The 21348-nt window shown below is 36.6% G+C and overlaps 2 protein-coding genes across 2 annotated transcripts; one reads left to right on the top strand and one right to left on the bottom strand.

Moving 5' to 3' along the window:
- The first annotated feature begins 536 nt into the window (after positions 1 to 536).
- Positions 537 to 2390, top strand: LOC108993288 (AP2/ERF and B3 domain-containing transcription factor RAV1-like). The gene has a single exon (XM_018968152.2). The coding sequence runs from the start codon at positions 1029 to 1031 to the stop codon at positions 2139 to 2141; it is 1113 nt and encodes a 370-aa protein (XP_018823697.1). The 5' UTR covers positions 537 to 1028; the 3' UTR covers positions 2142 to 2390.
- Positions 2391 to 15833: 13443 nt separating this feature from the next.
- LOC108993264 lies at positions 15834 to 21039 on the bottom strand. Its single transcript, XM_018968121.2, has 9 exons — positions 20747 to 21039; positions 19798 to 19954; positions 19583 to 19702; positions 19386 to 19484; positions 19128 to 19280; positions 18855 to 19031; positions 16550 to 18764; positions 16271 to 16450; positions 15834 to 16186 (listed from the first exon to the last, which is right to left on the bottom strand). Exons 4-7 carry the CDS (start codon positions 19431 to 19433, stop codon positions 18198 to 18200), a joined length of 945 nt encoding a protein of 314 aa, XP_018823666.2. The 5' UTR covers positions 19434 to 19484; positions 19583 to 19702; positions 19798 to 19954; positions 20747 to 21039; the 3' UTR covers positions 15834 to 16186; positions 16271 to 16450; positions 16550 to 18197.
- Between the last annotated feature and the right edge of the window lie 309 nt (positions 21040 to 21348).

Below are 21348 nucleotides of genomic sequence, written 5' to 3' on the forward strand. Positions count from 1 at the left end.
CAATTTCGGTTGGAAATAATGGGATGATCATGATTTTCCATTGTTTTTTGTTGGCTTATATATATACTATATATTATTATAATTTATAATTTCTTTCAAGGATACTAAGGTGAACCTAGCCAATAAGACAAAGGAAAAGTTGGGGAGCTAGGACAATCAAACCGAGCCAGGTAAGACGACCCATGGAGGGGAATTTCTTGTTGGATGAGCTTTGTCTTCAATGCTTTTAGCTATCCATCCATCCATCCATATCCCTTCGTCCCAGCTTTGTAATTAAACTTTAGCCCCACAACCCATCCTATTGGAGGTACCCTCCAACCTCTATCGACTCTGTCCTAATGTTTATCTGAATTTTAATTGGCCCTATCTTGTAAAATCACCAACAAATAATAGAGCAGATTTTGATGAAGCAGCAGCATCAGATAAGATATCTATTTTAAGAGATAAAATCGAATGAAAGAAAGCGTCAAAGAGAGAGAGAGAGAGAGAGAGAGAGAGAGAGAGATAAGCCATGTTGGGGGGTCACCAAGAAGCAGCAAAGCTCGGGGGGGGATGAACTCAAACTTAAACACGGTCCACGCTCCTGTGAAACCCATCAACTTGCTAAAGTGGGACCTACCTCACATACACAGCCCACAACCCATGCATACATACTATGACCCTAAATTCCCACTCTGATCTCTTTCTCCTATACACACACACACTCTCTCTCTATCTCTCTCTCTCTCTCCCCCCATGATGAATCTTCCTAGTTCCTTACCATTTCTCTTGGGTTGACCCACCACACCCACATCCCCATATCTCCAACACGCCCTAACTATTATAATGAATACAAACATCAATTTCTAAATATATTTTTACATTCACTTGCCAAAACTTCCTATATATATTCTACCTCAAACGACTCCCCCTTTCATACCCTCCTCTTTCTTATAATTTCTTTCTCTTCCATGGTCAAAATATAACATCTTCCCTACCTAGCTAGCTATCTCCTCCTCAGGCCAAAAGAGATCGGAAGAACAAAGAAAATGGAAGGAAGTTGCATAGATGAAAGCACCACAAGCACTGACACTATTTCCATTTCACCGGCAACCCTGTCGTCTTTTCCGGCTACCAAGTCACCTGAGAGCCTATGCCGGGTGGGAAGCGGCACAACCAGCACAATCTTAGATTCGGAAAACGGCATCGAGGCCGAGTCCCGAGGGAAGCTCCCATCTTCGAAATACAAAGGAGTTGTTCCCCAGCCCAACGGCCGCTGGGGTGCCCAGATTTACGAGAAGCACCAGCGAGTCTGGTTGGGCACTTTCAACGAAGAAGACGAGGCCGCCAAGGCCTATGACATAGCGGCGCAACGCTTCCGTGGCCGTGATGCCGTGACGAACTTCAAGCCATTGGCTGCTGCGTCTACGACTGAAGAGGAGGACATCGAGACCGCGTTCTTGAATTCTCATTCCAAAGCTGAGATTGTGGACATGCTCAGGAAGCACACTTACAATGATGAACTGGAGCAAAGCAAGCGCAACCACGGCTTGGATGGCAATGGCGGAAAGAGGTCTAAAGGAGAAGGATTTCTCGGTAATTCGTTCGGTTCCGGCCGGTTTTTCAAAGCGCGTGAGCAGCTTTTCGAGAAATCTGTTACTCCGAGCGATGTCGGCAAGTTGAACCGGCTCGTGATACCGAAGCAACATGCCGAAAAGCACTTTCCCTTACAAACCGGTAGCACTTCAAAAGGGGTGCTTCTGAATTTCGAGGATATTGGAGGCAAAGTGTGGAGGTTCAGGTACTCCTATTGGAATAGTAGCCAAAGCTACGTGCTGACAAAGGGCTGGAGCCGGTTTGTGAAGGAGAAGAATCTGAAGGCTGGCGACATTGTTTGTTTTCAACGCTCGACGGGGCCTGATAAGCAACTTCACATTGATTGGAAGGGGAGGACCGGGTCAGGTGTTGTTGGATTATCAAATCCGGTCTTCCCTGTTCAGCCTGTTCAGATGGTTAGGTTATTTGGTGTCAACATTCTGCAGGTACCTGGTGTTGGGGTTGTAGATCACAGTATTGGTGGCTGCAATGGAAAGAGAGTGAGAGAGATGGATCTCTTGGCATTAGAGTGTAGCAAGAAACAAAGGATGGTTGGAGCTTTGTAACACTCTCTTCTCTCTTCTCTCTCTCTCTCTCTCTCTCTCTCTGTTTTTTTTTTCTTTTTGACTTTTGGCATTTTGTGAATGGTGTAAGCTGGAAGGAGGGAGAGGGGTGTTGTGTAGTTGCAAGTTGCAAAAGGTGAATTGTACATTACAAAACAAAAGGCTGAAGAAAGCTGAATTTAGATGCAACCAAATTTTATAAACCACATAAAAAAGAAAAAAGAAAAAAGAAAAAAGAGTATTAACTGTCAATTTGTTTGCATCCATTGTTTTTTAAACCGTTTTATTTATTTTATTTATATTCCCTGATGTTAATCCTCGATCAGCAGCTTTTGTAGCGTTGGTGCTTTCCCAAACTCTCTAGTATGTCGACAAACGCTACTTCGTGAGAGGAAAGAGTGGCGTACATCATAGGCCGCGTGGAAGGAACCTTTAGCCTCTAAAAAGAAAAAAAAAAAAAGAAGAATAAAAGTTAAAAAAGAAGTGGGTGGAAGTAGTAGTAGTAGTACTGATCATTTGGCTAACAACAAAGAGCCACTTCGGCTGGGTTTCATGACATGTTCATGATTCACTTTTTGGTACCTTAAACTTATATATATATATATATATAATATATATCCTTTGGGATGAAAAAGGTACAGCGTATTCAATTAGGTAGAGGAGAGAGTAGTGTTGGCAACAGAATAATCAATAATGCTGCAGAGATCTATAAATAATTTTGAGATTGATCTTGTTGGCTCCTAATTAGCCAACAGGCCGCAAACATATATACTGAAATCACGTACAGATATTATTAATGTTTGTACAAAATTTATCGCTTATATTAATAAATTCAATCCCAAATAGCATATTTTAATTTAAACCATTAACTTAATTTTTAATTATTTTTTATATATACTCTTAAGAATTCTAAAAGTCTGATGAAAAAAATATATGATGCACCATAAATTAATTAATTAATTAATACAGACATGACGCACAAAATAAGGTGATCTAATTGGATATATATTCCAAGTTGAATTTTCCTGTTCTTCGTCATTTGTCGGCCTCAAGTTGACATTTTATTTAAATAAAAACAGTACATCCAGAAGAACGGAATATTTTCTTCCAATATTTATGTTCTTAATCTCATAAGTACTTATATATATATATATATATATATAAGTCAATATTGAATTTTGATCTATATAATTTTTATTGTTGCATTAATTGAACATATAGAAAATAAATAATAAATAGATATTTCTGGTGATATTAATACTAAAAAAATGTCAACAATTAATAATAGAGTCAAATTAAGAATTATTAACAAATATCCCTCAATGGAAATATGACGTTGTCACTAAATCAGTACTCCTAAAATTACATGTAAATGAAATGGTTGACTTTTTTCTTTCACTATAAATTAAATAATATTGGCCAGACGAGTCGATTGTTCATGATCAAGGAAGAAGATTACCAGGATTAATTAGTTATAGGTTTAGCATCCATTTTACATACGAATATATTTCATGCTGCATACATATAAATTCTTGGTAATTAGATACCACGGCCACTAGTTTCCTCATGCATATATATGTGATGTTTCCACAGATTAATTAATTGATTCTGCAGCTTCCCTTAATTTATTGAGTTATGCTACATACAGTCACTTTTGCATAATTTTTATGCACTCTATTGATGTGATTGACCAAATCAGTTATTCAAACAATTCTAGTTTGGGCCATTACACAAACCAGATGTTGACGAAAATTGTGCGGATACAATAACCTGAAAAAATAAGTGCAACTTTGAGACGTATAGAACATTATATTTGAGGTGATAATTTACAAGCAATTCACCTCCAGGATACAACAAAGTCACCAACTCTAGATAGTAATTCTAAAATTTCTCATTCAGAGTTCCTCTACAAAATTGTGTAAGTGATTGATAATATGAGAGAATGGAATGTTCAAATTTGTGGGTCTCATCCTCTATTTATAGATAATGAAGTGTCACTATGTGAAATATCACAATTTTTAACTTGTGACTTTCAAATGATAGTTACTAGTTTAAAGTTGATAATATTCCACTTAAAGACCAAGGTATATGCCTGATCAAGTGGTTGGACGCCTACCTTCCTCAAGGGAGGTCATTGGTTTAAAATACACATATTCAGGCCAAGAATTGCACCGATTCAGCCTAGTCCAAGCATCATGTCTATTCGGATCCGAGCCTTGGGCTTGGCCCACGTTCGCCCCTTGGGCAATCCCATGCCATGTTAAAATAAATCATCAAGTATAGCAATGGAGTTTTGAACTCATTCATTTTCCTTTGAAACAACATACCCTTACCATTGAACCAATGCATTAATTTGTTGTAGTGGTTTACGAAAATAAATAATAACTAACATTCAATAAATTCACATATTTAATATCACAATCTACAATATAAATATAACAATCCCCCACTTAAATTGCGATATTAATTTTTTTTTCAATCGAATATTGATATCCTCATGCATACAAAAAGATATCTTTTGACTTAAACCTTCAATTAGTGTAAGTATTTCAAATTCTGAACAAAGTCAATGGTGGCCTAGGCTTAAACCAAGACTTTATACGTTAAGAATGGAAATACAACACATGATTCTATCCAATTTTAGCAAGATAACTCACCAATTAGTTTGGACTAATTCATGTACTCCATCTTGGCATTCGTGAACATTTACAAAAATAAACCTTAAGCTTTTGTTAGAAGTTGTCTCCACCTCTTTTGTTCACATAGGTAAAGTTCTTTTTGTTTCTCTGTTACTTTAAACACTTTTACAACTATTGAATTTTATTAAGAGCATAATACTCATTCTTCATTTAGCGAAACAGTTAGCACTGATCATCCTCGAAGGGTTTTTCATATTAAATGAAATTTCAGTATTATCCTAGCCACACAATTGTAACTTATTATTACCCATTAAACCTTAGACTATTTATTAACAGTGTAAGGATGGGTTCCTATTACAAGAGACTTTTAAATGAATGGTTTCAAACCCATTCCACTAAATGTATTGCTCACTAAATCTCTCAAGAGTCCATTTGTGAAATGATTCACCAAGTTTTTACTTGATTGCACATATACAATAATGATAATACTATCACTTATTAATTGTTTGACATATTCATGTCTCAAGCTAATATGTCTATATTTTTCATTATAGATTTTACTATAAGCCCTATACATAGTAGCTTCACTATCACAGTGCAAAGAAATGGCTGACACCAGTTGTGATCACAGCTTTATGTCAAATAACAAATTTCTCAATCATTATGCTTCTTTGTTACTAAGGGTGAAAGCCCAACTAGACGTAGCATTGTTATCACTTGAACTAGTAATACAACTAGCATCACAATATCCTTATAGTACAGCAGGAAAATTGATATAATACAGTCCTAACGAATTAGTTCTTTTAAGGTATCCAAGGACTTTACCAATTGTTTTCCAATACTCCGTACTAGGATTACTCGTATATCTAGAAAATTTATCTAGCCTAGTGTAATGCATTGTATACATTAAACTACCAATTGTACTAACATATTCTAACTGAGCAACTGCTCTACTAGCATTCTCAGTTAATTTAAATGAAAAGTCATATGAGGTGTTTGCTTCTTTAATTCTTAAATGTTGAAATTTAAGAAGCATTTTCTCAACTTAATGAAATTGACATAAAGTATAACCTCTTGTTTCTTTACTTTGACACCCAAAATAGTGTCAACTTCATTAAGATCTTTCATTTTGGACTTTGAAAATAAATACTTCTTAGTTTAAGATATTCATTCTATATTTGTTCCAAATATAAGCAAGTCATCCAGATAAAAACATATTATTACACCATAACAATAAGTAAATTTAGAATAAATACATTTATCAGCATTATTATTTCTAAATCCATGATATAAAATTACTGAATCAAATTCCTCATGCCATTGTTTTGGTGCTTGCTTTAATCCATACAATGACTTAATTAATTTGCAAACTTTCTTTTCTTGTCCATGTAGAACAAATCCTTCTGAGTTTTCCAATTACACTTCTTTATCCAGTTCACCATTTAAGAAAGCAGTTTTAACATCCATTTGGCGTACAAATAAGTTATATATTGAAGTCAGTGCCATAAACATTCTAATGGATGTAAATCTAGCCATTGGGGCATACGTATCAAAATAGTCTATGCCATCATTTTGTTTAAAAACTTTGGCTACTAATCTGGCCTTAAAAGTTTGAAGAGACCCATTTGTATTGTAGTTTCTCCTAAATACCTATTTACAACCAATAGGTTTTGATCCAGGAGGCAAGTCAACTAAAACTCAAGTATTGTTTGACAATATTGAGTCAATTTCATCATTGATCACCTCTTTCCAAAATGCAACATCTCTAGAAGTCATACATTCTTTAAATGTTTTTGGATCCTCTTTTATATTTAATAGAATGTGTATCTTATTTAAAATATCATCTCTATTTCTTTCTAAAAGGAAAACAATATCCTGAGATAACACAAAATCTGGATCCAACATTTTCTCTATTTTGACTCTTTGACTTCTCCTCGGTTTAGTCAATGTATCAGGAATGATACAATTCCTTTTCTGACTCAAGTTAGTTTCTGGTGTTTGAGCCACTGTTTTAAATACCGTACCAGCTGGTACAAAATATGTATTTGGTATGGCATATACCGGTCGTACCGGCCTATATTTTAGCATGTACCAGCCTGTATTTCGGCCCGTACCGGCCGATATTTCGGCCTTTAATTTTTAAATAATTTTTTATTTTTTCAAACTACAAGTTCATTTTTTTACCCCCAATTCAGATTAGGCTATATATAATTTATATATATGTATTTATATATAATTTATTCATATATAGACTATTATTTTGGAATATAATTTTTATATATTTATATATATAATTTATTCATATATTGATTATTCCGAAATGGCACACGAAATGATACTGGTACCGAAATATTTCATTCCAGTACTTTGACCGGTACGGCGTCCGGTACGGTATTCAGAACTTTGGTTTGAGTAGGATCTGATACTGCTTTAGAGTCATTATAGAATTTATCTTCAATAAACTTTACATCCTTTGATTCTACTATAACGTTAGAATCTAAATCCAAAAGTCTATATGCTTTTAAATTCTCAGCATATCCTACAAAAATAATTTTAATTGCTCTTGGATCTAATTTTGTTCTTTTTGAATTCGAAACTCTATAAAAGGCTAAACAACCCCATACCTTCAGGTATTCCAGATTTGATTTCCTGTCTTTCCACAATTCATATGGTGAAACTTTGAATTTCATATAATGTATTATATTATATAAATAACATGCCGTGAACAATGCTTCTCCTCACAAATTAAAAGAAAATTTTGCATTCAAAATTGTAACATTTAACATTGTAATGACTCGACTCAATATTTCTATGGATAATCCCTATAATATGTATAACGGGCCATTTTAAATAAACTAACTATATATTATTCATTGAGATTTGTAGCATGCCTATCCTAAATTAGGCCATAATTTGTGTTTTTAATAAAATTTATTGATTTATTTTAAATAATATTCTAAACTTTCTAATATTTATTTGATCAGATTCAATTTATTATTATTATTAATCGTAAATAGGCCTGTGCATAATGGGCTTTGGGCCCGACCTGTTCGACTAACTGATCTGCCCAACCCGAACAAAAAGGGGTTCATTGGGTCAACATATACATGTGGGTTGTGTTTAGTAAAAAAGGGGCAAAAATCACGAAACCGATTCTCTTCTCCCCCATTGCCTACAGAAACCCTAGCCAGTGGCATTCTCCATCACCGTTCTCTGTTGCTGTCTCCATCGCCGTTCTCTGTCGTCGTTCGCCATCATCGTCGAGCATCAATATGCAGAGCCATGAACGAAGCGGAAACTTTCCAAACGACTCAGACGCGTCAAGAACCAGCGAGATAACCTCTCAAACGCAACAAAAGAAATTCTCCGCCTCAATCCAACTTATTATAAATCTTAGATCCAAGCAAGAAAATCAAAGGCTGCCCCATCTATATAAGGCTGCCCCTCCACTCCCCCCTATATTATCATCCTCAGCTTTTCCACGAACTTCCCAAACACTTTTCCACACAAAAAATTTCACATTTTCCTCTTTGAGATATCTGGGATAGTTTTTTTTTCTTATTTGATTCTTAAAATTTCAAACTGGTTGTGATCTCTGAGTTCGAAACTGTGATTCGTGAACTGAAAAGTCACAATTTTTGTCTCTTTTTTGTGGTTCCTCGGGTTATCGGATATGGAGGTTTTGGTGATCTGTAGCTCTCAGAAAAAGATTAGGAAAACCGAGTTGGGCAGGCAGCAAGCTCCTAGATCATGCCCTCATTGTGCAAGTAAAGTACAGACCTTGGATGTCGAGAGACAGTGGAAGTTCTATTTCCTCCCCATATGTTTCAAGGTTAAGAGGAAATATCTTTGTACTCTGTTCCAGGCGCTTGGAACTTTGATTACTAGCTAGTTCCAAAATCTAAAGCTAGAAGAAAAGCTAATTTTGCTACTAATGATGAGTCTGTCGAATGTCGACGCTTCTCTCACTCAAGGAAACACCAACGTCAACACCAACGCCAAGCAGCTCCAGCCTCTGCCAGAGCCACCATGGCTTCGACTTGAACCTATCGGCCTTGCCCGAGTTCTGGCTCGATATGAAAAGTAGTCAGCTTTGGGCAGAGCAAGAGGTGGAGTCTCCTCTGCCAACAAAGAAGCCGCGTTTGTTCTTGGTGAGTCCGAACGACATGGTTTCCTCCCTAGATTGATTTCTAGATATTTAGTCATATAGTTATCCAAAAATGAAAAGAATGTTTTCGGGGAAAAAAAAATCGACACATTTTAGTGGCCAAGTCGGGTCGGGCCAGAATTGTTGTTGGGTGGGCCAATGTGCAGGCCTAATCATAGTTGTGAATTTCGTATCGTACCGGCCGGTACGTCTGAAATTTTTCTTACCGGCCGTTTGGCCAGTACAGGTACTATATCTATTTTGTACTGGCCAAAATACCGACCGGTACCGGACGTACCGGCCTTAATTTCGGCCAGTTTTTTTTTTCAAACTACAAGCTTATTTTTTAACCCCCAATTCAGACTAGACTATTTATAATTTATATATATCTGTATTTATATATAATTTATTTATATATTGACTATTTCGAAATGTTATCCCAAAACGCTATCCCGAAACGGTACAGGTATCGAAATATTTCGTTCCAGTACCTTGACCGGTACAGCATCCGGTACGGTATTCAAAACATTGGGCCTAATTGTAAATATAGTTAAGCAATCCAAACATCCATCCCCTCTCGAGTGTCTCTTCAATAAGAAGCATGTTACAATTACAACCAAGTAACCGACGTAATTTAACATGAAGAAATTCCCTCTTTCTCTGCAATTTCCTCAGAACCATAGCAAAACTCTCACAACAAACCATCGTACGAATCAATGAAGGAGGCCAACCCAAACCTCAATATCATGCACGTCCCACGTTCATCTGTACCTCGTATCGAGTCCAGCCGCAAACATCCCACGTAAAAACCCATGCGTGATTTGTTTTTCCTTTACTCTGGCGTGCTGTATATATAAGATGGCAACAAGTTGCTTCTAAGGTTATCGTTGCCTTCTTATGTTCTCCTCCAGCATCAACCGTCGTAGCTAGCAAGTTGAAGCCATGAACCACCGTGACTGACATTTCGCCCCATCATGTTGCTAACCATGAAACATGGCAAACGCCAAACAAACCACATTGTCACTCACCATCTCAACAACCCGCATCTCCTCCCACATGCCAACATTCTTCTCATGCCCAAATCACCACCCAGAATCCAGTGTGTTTGCTGCTACCCAGACCACGTTGAAGTTGTGTCGCCACTAGTAGCCTATGGCTGCACCACGAAACACCTTACCTTTGTTTCATCAACCCATAAATAGAGTAAGCACTTCGACCGTTTAAGGTTTTCCACACCACCGTGAAGGATCTACAACCCGTACCTAGGGACGGCTCAATATATTTTATGGCCTAAGGCAACCAATAATTACATGACGCTTTAATTTAAAAATAATAATAATATTTAAATATTAAATAATAAAATTTTATTAAAAAATGTAAAACAAATATTAATATTATTTTGATTAATAATATCTATAAGTACTATAACAATTTGAAAGAGAATATAATTTTTCTGTAAATCGAGTATTATCCCTTATTTATATATATAGTTCTTTTAATACTTCATTATGAAAACAAATAAGGTCATCGATATGAAAATAAACATCATATTTTATAAAATATTCAAGAGTAATATATCATCATTTTGCTACTTCTATTCCAATTTTACTATTGTCCAAAAATTTTGTACATTTTGAGTAAGATTTTTTTTTTTTTTAATAAAACTTCTATATTTAGTAGTTTTTTTAACCAAATTTTACTATTTAAGATTGATTTTATTTTAGACAAAAAAATTTCCATCTTTTATGCTAGCTAATATTTTTTCTATAGTTTATTTTTTAGGGTCATAATATATATTTTTTTCTATTGGGGGCCTACTCAAGGTGTGGGCCTTAGGTGGTGGCCTTAGTTGCCTACCCCTTGAGCCGGCCTTGCTTGTACCACTAACGAAGTTAGTGCAGCCCAGCCACACCAGAAACGACCACCACAAGCCACCCTTGGTCCCTCACGGCAAATGGAAAAGTCCCATATTTTCCAATTTCAAAATAGAGCACCCTTCTTTCTCTAGACGGAAGCCACAAGCGGGAGCCATCACCGAATACGCCAACAACCACAGATACCAATGACCAGTCATCCTTCACCACCTCGCACCACTTCAATAAGCTCACAACATTCTCTCTCTCTCTCTCTCTCCCCATTTTCTTTGGGCCTTTCTTGATCTAACGGTATCGAGCTATTCTCTCACTAGTGCTCCACCACCACGTCATGGAGGAAGTTGATTATTAGCCGTCGTAGTCCTCAACTCAGCCACCTGCATGGGCTCTGTCGCATCCTTCCCTTTCTTCTTAGTAAGTCTTTGCCGCACAATCTCTTGGTTATTCTTGAGTGATGTCGGATGCTCCATAGGTTAGATTGCTATCCTTTAGGTTTGTAGCCTTTCAAAAAAGCAAAAAGCTACTCGATTCGAGAAATCTAATAAAAAATGTTGACTGATTGAGATGAAAAAGCCACTTGGCTTTTTACGAAAAAGAAACCCTTACTCGGTAGACTCTCTCTGAGAATCAAAGACACTTAATCGATATCGAGCCCCTCTCTTTCCCCTGTCACACGTGATTCTGAAAATTGAGTGGCAATCGCCGCCAGAGCCATGGTTCCCTTCCATCATTTTATATTTCTCTATTTTACATTTCCGGTGTGACAGTTAGTGTTGTAACTCTTCTCGATCTCTAATTTTTACTTTTCTATTTTATATTACTTGCTTGTTTGGTCTGAAATGATATGGGTGAATCTGAAAGTGTGTTCTTGTATATAATCTAAAAGTGTATTTTTGTGAATCTGATAGGGTGTTCTTGTAAATCTTTAACTGTATTCTTGTGAATCTTTTAAGTGTCATGAGAAGAGGGACGGTTAAACGAGGGAGAAATTCAGACTGGTTTTAGTTCACCAGTTTCGTTTTGCACCTTTTGCTTTTGCTTTTTTTTTTCCTTTTATAGTCATGTATCATGCCAGGTGGCATGCCGGAATCATTCGGTCTATTTTGTCGGTTTTTCTCGGTACCTGTATTACCTTTAGAAAATGCCTACAGACTTGTGTAATTACAAAATTGCCATTTTAGCTTTTGCCGTGTATCACAATTGCTATTTTAGTTTCAGCTTTCCCATAAAGCCCTTGCATGCTTTTAAGTTATTACAAAAGCACCCTTGCTTTGCCCTTTAGATTTCCTTAAAGCCTTGGATGGATACATTCAAGCATAATTTACACTTCTGCCCTCATTTGCAAGTCATAGTAGGATGTGTATATATTGGGCTTGGGCTGGGTGTAATTTTCACGTTGGGTTTAATCTTTTATTGGTTTTATTGTAATTCAAAACTAGTATATTATTTTAAATGGGCTAATTTCTCATGTGGGGTTGATGTTTAAATTAGGCTTGTTATATTTTAAAAAAGGAAAAAGCTAAACACAGTCGCAATTGAGGCCTCCGCGCGGACGACATCCTACGTGGAAACAAAACGCACCATTTTATTTACTCCAAAACGGTGCGTTTTGGATCCACTCATATGGCTGCCTTCTGAACTGAATACGGTGCGTTTTGTTTTCTGCTTCTTCGATCCGTCTCCCTCCCAAGAACTCTCTTCTCTCCTAGGGTGATTTCGAATCGCTTCTTCTTTCTCCCCGTACTCACTCGATCTTCTTCATCGTTGCTCCTCTTCGTTTCTCGATTTTTCATTGCCCCTTTCTTCTTCTTCGTTTCTCCTTTCAGGAATCTCTCCCCTGTCTGATCTCTCTCCCAAACCTAAACCTAACCCTAACGCACCTGTGCGACACCGAGGAAGATTCGCACTCCAGCTATCCACCAAGCGGCGCCATCCTAGGTAACTTTCCTATCTTAGATGAATATGGTACATTTTATTTGAAATTGTTGATGGATGGAATTGGAAATTTTCATTGGAAAGTTGGTAGCTAGCACTTTGACTAGAATAGTGCTGATTGCGAATATGATTGTGGACAAACCATACCATACAGAGAGCATAATTATTGGGCAAAATCATTCTAAACTAGTGGGTTAGCTCCTTGAGTGGAAGATAGGATTTTAGATAGTATTTTTTAGGTTAATTCAATGGAATCAAATAATATAGGAATCTCTGTTAATTCAGTGGAAGATAGGTTAACATTTTTACTTCTTTTGTTTTTCCATCAACAAATTAAACTCAGGCAAATTGCATACTTCACTGGTCCAACGGGTATGTTTTTCTCATGAACCCCATTCCTTATACCTCAGTGATTCGGATTTGAACCAAAATTCATTGAGAAAACTAGTAAAATTAATATTAAGTAGCACTGGATTTGCAGTTGAAGGGCTTCTGAATGCAACATGTGGGAATGCAACAAAGCTAATAATTGCATTATTTGCACTTCACCAAAACAAAATACATGTTGTGAAGTACTCCTTCTTAGGTTCCATCCTTTCAAACCTTCTTCTTGTGCTTGGAAATTTATAATAATCCTGTTTGTTTAATTTGGACCTTTTTATAACCAAGTTAACCATTTTCCAAATTTACAAGATGCATGGCCGAGGATCTTAATTAAATTGGGGATCTTAATTAAATTGATGATCTGTTTGGTTGGACAGAAACAGGTAGAGAAATATTTTAATAGTACAAAAAGATTACAAAAAAGTTCTTAGATCTCCGGATTGAAGAGCACAGATATTAACAGTATGCCAAACATCCAGCGTAAAGGCTTTTGCAGATTTCACCATATCCAACTACTAATTGTGGTGCATTTACTACCCTCCCGGGAAAGAGAAAGGAATAATCTAAATGCATCCCTTGAGGGAAGCCGGTCCTGCCTAGTGAGAAACCCCCAATTTCACAATTTTTGTTGACATCAAGTGGGTGCAAAAATCATGCCAACTCCAAATCTCTAGATCAGCATACAGGAATTCCCATAATGCCAACATTTCCTATATGCCTTCTTCCTCATTAAGCATTTCCCTGCCACATTTCATCCTGCAAACAATGTTGTGGAAAAAGAAATCCTGCAAATTGCAAAGTATGAACTGATAACTGAGCAGGTTATTTAAATCTAATCGTAAACATGAACATCAACAAGCTATAATTACTTAAAAGGCCTTAAATAACATCTTGAAACAAAACTAAAAACCACTAATCCTCTTTAAACAATGAAAGTAAAATAGAATCAAGCATGATTTATGTTGGGGGTATAGTCAGATCTAAATATGTAGAAAGGCAAATTGAGAAATCATAAACAATAGCATGGATTATATTATCAAGAAAAAAAAAAAAACAACCAAGATTCTCCAAAGTTCTATGCAATTCTAAAATATGAACAGTCACTTACAAACACTTTTAACGATCTATCCCCTACAAAGGTCAACTTTTTTTTGGGACAAGTACCTTTTATATGTCATAATGCTAGAACTCACTGAGACACTTCTCCAAATTGAAGATGTCATGGATTTGGTATTTTGGAAAGAACATTGTTGTAGAGATTAAAATTGTTTTTTTTTTTTTTTTTTCTGGATTATCTTTATGTAATCTAAGTTAAAGTCATTCTTTATCAGCAGTTAATCCATCACTTTCCTTGGTGCAAAGGTTGTTTTGACATAAATTGGAGTCCAACCAGGTATGCAAATATACCTATTACAAAGTCCACAATGATCCATATAGAAGAGTCAAGGCTATATATTCTTGATCTGCTCAGTTGGTCACACTAAAAATGAAATTATTAATGGGTGTGAAAACTGTCTATAAAATGGTTTTGACCTTTTCATATCTGAATAGTGTGACCAACTGATTATTTATTATTATTGTTTAGTATTGTCAATGCTACATACAAATGAAGCTTGATTATTGTTTTAATGAAATTTTTTTTCTTGTTTGAATAGATTAAAAAAACTCGAATATATTGTTGGATGTGCTATTTATTTCAAGAATAGATTTAAAATGTCGTCATCAGTTGCTTCAACATCATTGCTTAATCCCGAGACTTTGAGCAACGTCTCAATGTGCAACTGTGGGAAACAAGCTGTACTTAGAATATCAAATACTCGAAGAAATTCGGGGCGAGCATTCTTTGGGTGTCCACTATACAACAAAGAGGTAGACGCAATTAATAGTACTTCCGTGTGTCTGTTTTCATATTAATGTTTTATTCAAAATTTTGAATAATAAACATATTATCTACATTTATTTATGTATAATCAGGGGTTACAACACTGTAAGTTTTTCAAGAGGTTAGATAGTAGTGAATACAAAGAGCAAGCACTTGTAAAGAGAGAAGCAGATGTATTAAGGAAATAGGAAGAGCTACAAAAGAGAGAAGCAGAATTACGACAAGATGAAGAACTTAAAAACAGAGAAGCAGAAGTATGGAGAAAAAATCAAGAACTTAAAAAGAAAGAAGCAGAAGTATTAAGGAAAGAGAAAGAGGTAAAAAAGAGAGAAAAAGAGCTCGGGAAGAGGGAGTTGGCACTCCATAACGATCAAGTCCAGTTTCACAGTCAAGAAGCCATCATGCGGCATGCACGGAGACTATTTTGTGTATTTTGGCTAATAGTCATAGTTATTTACTTGTATTTGATACGCTCAATGCGTTAACAACTTTGTATCTGTATTTTATACAAACTAAGCGTTTGTATGTCGAGACTTTAAAATTATGTATCCCATCTTCAATCTCAAGACTTTATTTTGTTTTAACGTATTATTGTTTATTAAAAGAGTATGTATATTGTGTGAAAATAACTTATCAGCCTGATATCATTTTGTCAGTGAGTTTGACAAGACTAAATTACAGGGGCAGTGATTATTTTTTTTGACTAAATTACAGGGGCAGTGATTATTTTTTTTGACTAAATTACAGGGGCAGTGATTATTTTTTTTCACCTGGACATATGAGGCAATATCAAACACAGTGTAATCTCAATTCACTAACTCCATTCACATTCAATCAAAATAACATAAATTGAGTACTTGGATACAAACTCACTGCCACATAAATAGCGTACTTGGATACAAATTGTGCAAAACATGGCTGAAATACTAAGATACGATACAAAATGTATGCTTGCACCACAAATACATAACATACTCCAACATACCATACACCCACACGCAAATTCTTACAAATCAGTCATAACACACAAATGCATACAAACCACATCCACACTAATTGCAACATAAGTAGGCATAATGAATCTATAAAGTCTTGATCATCAAGCTGGTTGGCTGCGTTCAGTCTACCATCTCTAGCTGCATTCCATCTGCCATGGGTGGCTGCGTTCCATCCATTCCTAGTTGCATCTGTGAATATAATAACAGCCAAAGTAAGACCCACATAAAAAACCACGAACTATACAATAAAATCAATTTAAGTGGTAATCGTACACTTTCTTGTGTCCCTATCACTGGAGTTTGTACACATTCTTGTGTCCCTATCACATCTTGTTGTCCACTTTCTTGATCCAGCCTTATGGGAGTTTGTACATTTTCTTGCGCCATGGGCATTCCCGATATCCCGAGTTGGTTTCCACTGGTGTCCAATAGTTCGGTATCCAATCTACGCCTCTAACAACATAAAAAATAATTAGAATTCACAAGTAAGTGGAAATAATAGTATATTATCAAATACTAAAAGACTTGATCATCAGGTAACTATGCTCTCACCAGTCTACTTTTTCCCTTATCTTTTTTCTTATTCGCAGCCTTAGTTTTAATTTTCTTCACTTGTTCCTCCATCGTCGACATCCTCCTCTTACACGGGGGTCTTCCCTTGCCTCTGACAACATGGGGACTTAGCACCTTTTTGGAACTTCCTTCCGTGACTGCATTCACGGTACTTCCTCCAACATTGGAATCTATGTTGGAGGGCTTCGATGTGCGCCATACCTCATTCATCGCATACAAGTTCGAAATCATTTCCTCAGTATGCCCATCGCACGAAACTGCATTTGTTATTACCTCATTGATAGTTCTCAAAATACGTTTATACCTAACAGTTTCGGGCCTCTAATCAACAGCGTCATAACTGGTCGAAATAATAGTATAAGCCCGTTTTATATCTTTCCTCCACCGGTTTAATATGTACTTTTCTGGCAACTCACGGACTTTCTTAGCTGAAAAGATGGCAAGAATATGTCTACATATTATCCCTCGCATCTCAAACAACCCACAAACACACTTCACCTCACACTCGGCCTCATTAAAATAAAGAGTATACGTAACCTCCTTGATGAAATCTTCAGCCTTAACTTGATCATCGACCGAGTAAGTTGCGATTACTCCATCCATTTTCTCGAAACGACAATGACAGTATATCATTCCCATTATCTCTTGTTGAACCTCCTTAAATTTTACATTTGTGTATACATCTTGAAACTTCTTCTCAAGAGCCAAGTGTGATATGCAAGGAATGGTGAAGTTAAATGAATTGAAGTCAGCTTGGTTTTCGTTCTCAACTTTTTTCTTGAGAGCATTGTCGAACTGATCAACAAACTCTTTAAGGTTTGTTCTGGCATGCACGTAGCCATTGAAGAAAGCATTCATGCTCTCACTGTGTTGAGTTGTACTCATTCCAGCCCAGAACGAGTTCTTTAAATATACCGGCACCCAAAACTCTTTTTCCGCATATAAGCTTTGCAACCATGCATTTTCATGCAAGTTGAAAGTATCATTGAGGCTTTTCCAAGAATTCTCAAACTCCTCAACTGTAAGGGAGTCATATACACAAGATAGCAACTTACTTTTCAGGCCACATTTGTATTGACCATGCGAACCAAGCTTCTCAGGGACCTTTCGCAATATGTGCCACAAGCAATATCTATGCCGTGTGTTGGGAAAGACAATGGCGATGGCATTTTTCATTGCACGATCTTGATCTGTAATAATAGTATTCGGTGCTTTTCCATCCATGCAATCAAGCCAAGCTTTAAATAACCAAACAAACGATTCTGTATCCTCACTTGAAATAAGGCCTGCACCCAAAAGGATTGACTGTCCATGATGGTTTACACCCACAAAAGGTGCAAATGGCATTTCATATCTATTTGTCAGGTATGTGGTATCGAATGTTACGACATCTCTAAAGTAGTTGTATGCCCCTCTACTACGGGCGTCTGCCCAAAACACACTTTTTAGTCTATCATCATCGTCCAATTCCATGAGGCTGAAAAATCTATCATTCTTGTATTGCATCTTTCTAAAATACTCAAACAGCGCTTGAGCACCACCTTTACCAAGGCACAGGTGTCGTGCCTTGTCAATGTAGTTACGACAATCTTTTTCTCCAAATGGTACATTCTCAAACCCACCCGCCTCAGACAAGAGCATGGAAACTCTTATTTATCCGTATGCCAGCCTCATCATTTGTATCCAACACTCTCCTAACAGACTCATTAACTTCTCTGTTGCATCTGAAAAATCTGGATTTTTTTGGACTGAGCACATGATTGTGAGTGTTACATACAGATGTGACACATAGCTTCCCATCCTTTAACATGACATTCATCCTTGCCTTGTAGTCTGTTTTGCTTGTTGGCCGAGGCTTGGAGACATTTGACGCCCTATTTTGTGCTTTCCCACCCCGAGCACATCCCATAGTGACATATTTCACAGTCCCATCTTTCTCTCTTTTACTCCTTTGTGTCATTACCGGAAAACCATATCGTTTTCCATAATGTTTATAGTAATTCATCAACTCATTCTCCGACTCAAAGCGCATCCCTGGCTTTGGCTCCTCAGTTATATCACCCCCATCAGTGCCAGCCTCATTTGTATCAACTGTATTACCCAAAGAGGCAGTAGATTGCGCTTCAACTTCTATCGAGTCTAATGTGACCTCACTAATTTCTTCAATAGAGTTACTTTGTTGCACTTTATTTTCCTGTAAAATAAGAGAAAAAAGTATTATATGAAAAAAAAATGTTTTGGATACTTTGACAAGACCGTGCATGTGGAGAATCCAAGACATCACCTCACTGCCACATGGATATGTGTTGGTAAAAGTTGGAGTAACAAATGTTGGTAACGCCGAACATGAGCTAGCAGCGACACTAGCGCATGTTTGTACACTAGAACTGGCAGCTACACTAGAGCTGACACTACTTGCAGAACTAGACATGGGAGCGGAAGTAGAGGTCCATGGGTGTTGCTACAGTTTTCCAAAAAAAAAAAATGTAAACATAAATACTTAGACCAATATTCAAGTATAACATTAACGACAATAAATACTATAAAAAATGATCACCTGGTTGCTCCATGGATATGGGTAGGCAGTTGGAGGAGGTCCCATCATTGGTATGGCAGAACTATACAAGGCAGCAGTATTTGAAACGGCAGCGGAACTACTCAAGGCAGCAATATTTGACGTGGCATCAGAGGTAGTGTTCCATGGGTGTTGCTGCAGTTTTTCATAAAAAATTTAAACATACATAATTAGAGGAAATATTGAAGTTCAGAAAATTAAAGCACACTAACTGCAATAAATATTTCAAGAAATTATCACCTGGTTGCTCCATAGATATGGGTAGGCAGTTGGAGGAGGTCTCATCATTGGTATGGCGGCACTTGACGTGGCAGCAGCAGTAGAGCTCCATGGGTCTTGCTGCAGTTCTCCCAAAAAAATTTAAAAATAAATAATAAGAGGCAATATTCAAGTTCATAACATAAAGCCCATGAACTACTTTACCATCTAACAATCACCTGGTTACTTCATGGATATGGGCTGGCACTTGGAGGAGGCACAAAAGGTGGTAACCACGCATGAGGCACTGGCCCGTAGTAACTTGGCATGTAATTTGGATACAGTGGTCTTGATATGTCCTAACATATAGCAACATAATGTTAATCAACACCAGTGGACAATGACTACGGCTTAAAATAAACATACGCCAATTGTTGAAAGAGGTTTAAAATACCTGCGTTGATGGATTGGTGATAGGACTTGTTATGCGGGATGCATCTTCTTTCTCTTTCTCCATTTACCTCAACAACGAAATCAAGTGGATCTTACTTTTTACGTAAATACTGCAGCAACACTGAATGCAGCTTTTTACAATAAATCTTTATACAAATCTGCAGCAACATATATACACAATCAAGTTGGACACTCAACATTTTTTCACTCGACATTTTTTGAGGAAAAAATATTACAATCAAGTTGGTCATTTTTTAAAAACCAGCCAAGCTTATGTTGGCAAAAAAAGTGTAGTTGGAAATCCATTTCCTGAGTTGCAATGATGTTGGTTGAGAATATATTGGTGCACTTTTCTAGAATTCATTGATTTCACTTCGTGATTGAAAGGATACAAAATTTTAAAGAAGTGAACTTTAATTAGAATGGTTGAATAGTCAATGGCCAAGAGAATGCATGTATGTGAATGTATAGGTGCACTTTTCTAGAATTCATTGATTTCACTTTGATTGAAAGGATACAAAATTTTAAAGAAGTGAACTTTAATTAGAATGGTTGAATAGTCAATGGCCAAGAGAAGGCATGTATGTGAATGTATAGGTTATAGCAACTCACACATGGCCCCATCAGTACCATAAATCTTTCTGGGTTCACTTTATAATCTGGGTGTGTTACGTTAGGATCTTATAATTAAAGGGAAAAACAACTTAAAAATATAATAAGGCATTGCCATTGCCACATATTAAGGCATCACCAACGCAAATAACAAATTCCACAACAATAAAGGCCTATCGTGTATATGTAAAGACAAGCAATTTCGTGAATTATGGAACTGTACTCTGTGGCCTTTTTGTAAACAATTGGTGTGCTGCTGTTTTCTTTACCACAAAATAAAAAGTCTAAAATACTATAATAAAATATAATGAGTTTGAAATTGAAAGGAAGATTATTACCAGGTTCGCAGCAACTGGGCAGCATAGATCTCCTTCTATTTTCTCACTACTTTGAAAAATCTGTTTTTCTCAATGTTAGTAGAACTGGGCAGCAAAATATGTTGTTCTACTAAACTGGGCAGTGCCGAAAAGCATATTTTCGTTCGTTCGTGGTTACCAGTTCAGTCGAAAAGCATATTGATGAGAGGAGGAGTGCCGAAATTGTTAATCAACACTATTTTCGCAATCGACGAGAGGGGACGAAAATCACGCATCGAAAATCTCAGTTCTCCCGCTCGTTCTCTCATTCTCAGCCCTTTTCTTCTTCTTCTTCTTCTTCTTCTTCTTCTTCTTCTTTTTTTTTTTTTTTTTTATATTTAAATAAGATTGCCGACATGGCATTTTGCCACGTCAATGGTGTCCGCGCGCAGGCATGGCCTTGTGCCTGCCTGTAGCAGGACTTTTTAAAAAAACTACTAGTTCATACTTCACATGGATTTAGTTTTTAATTGAATAAATATATTAGTCATATACTTGTTTTTACCAGAAAATATTTAAGGGATTTAATATATATTACCAAGTAATAAATTATGGCTAGACTTGTTTTATAAATTGAGTTTAGC

The sequence above is a fragment of the Juglans regia genome, chromosome 6, assembly GCF_001411555.2.
Source record: "Juglans regia cultivar Chandler chromosome 6, Walnut 2.0, whole genome shotgun sequence".
NCBI classification, from domain to species: Eukaryota; Viridiplantae; Streptophyta; class Magnoliopsida; order Fagales; family Juglandaceae; genus Juglans; species Juglans regia.

What these genes read in the sequence shown, in the direction of transcription:
- LOC108993288 (XM_018968152.2), top strand. Translation starts at nt 1,029, where the DNA reads ATGGAAGGAAGTTGCATAGATGAAAGCACCACAAGCACTGACACTATT.
- LOC108993264 (XM_018968121.2), bottom strand. Translation starts at nt 19,433, where the DNA reads ATGATGAGACCTCCTCCAACTGCCTACCCATATCTATGGAGCAACCAG. An exon ending in CATATCTATGGAGCAACCAG is followed by an intron (nt 19,281 to 19,385) that starts GTGATAATTTCT and finishes GAAAAACTGCAG; the next exon opens with CAACACCCATGGAACACTAC. An exon ending in CATATCCATGTGGCAGTGAG is followed by an intron (nt 18,765 to 18,854) that starts GTGATGTCTTGG and finishes CTTATTTTACAG; the next exon opens with GAAAATAAAGTGCAACAAAG.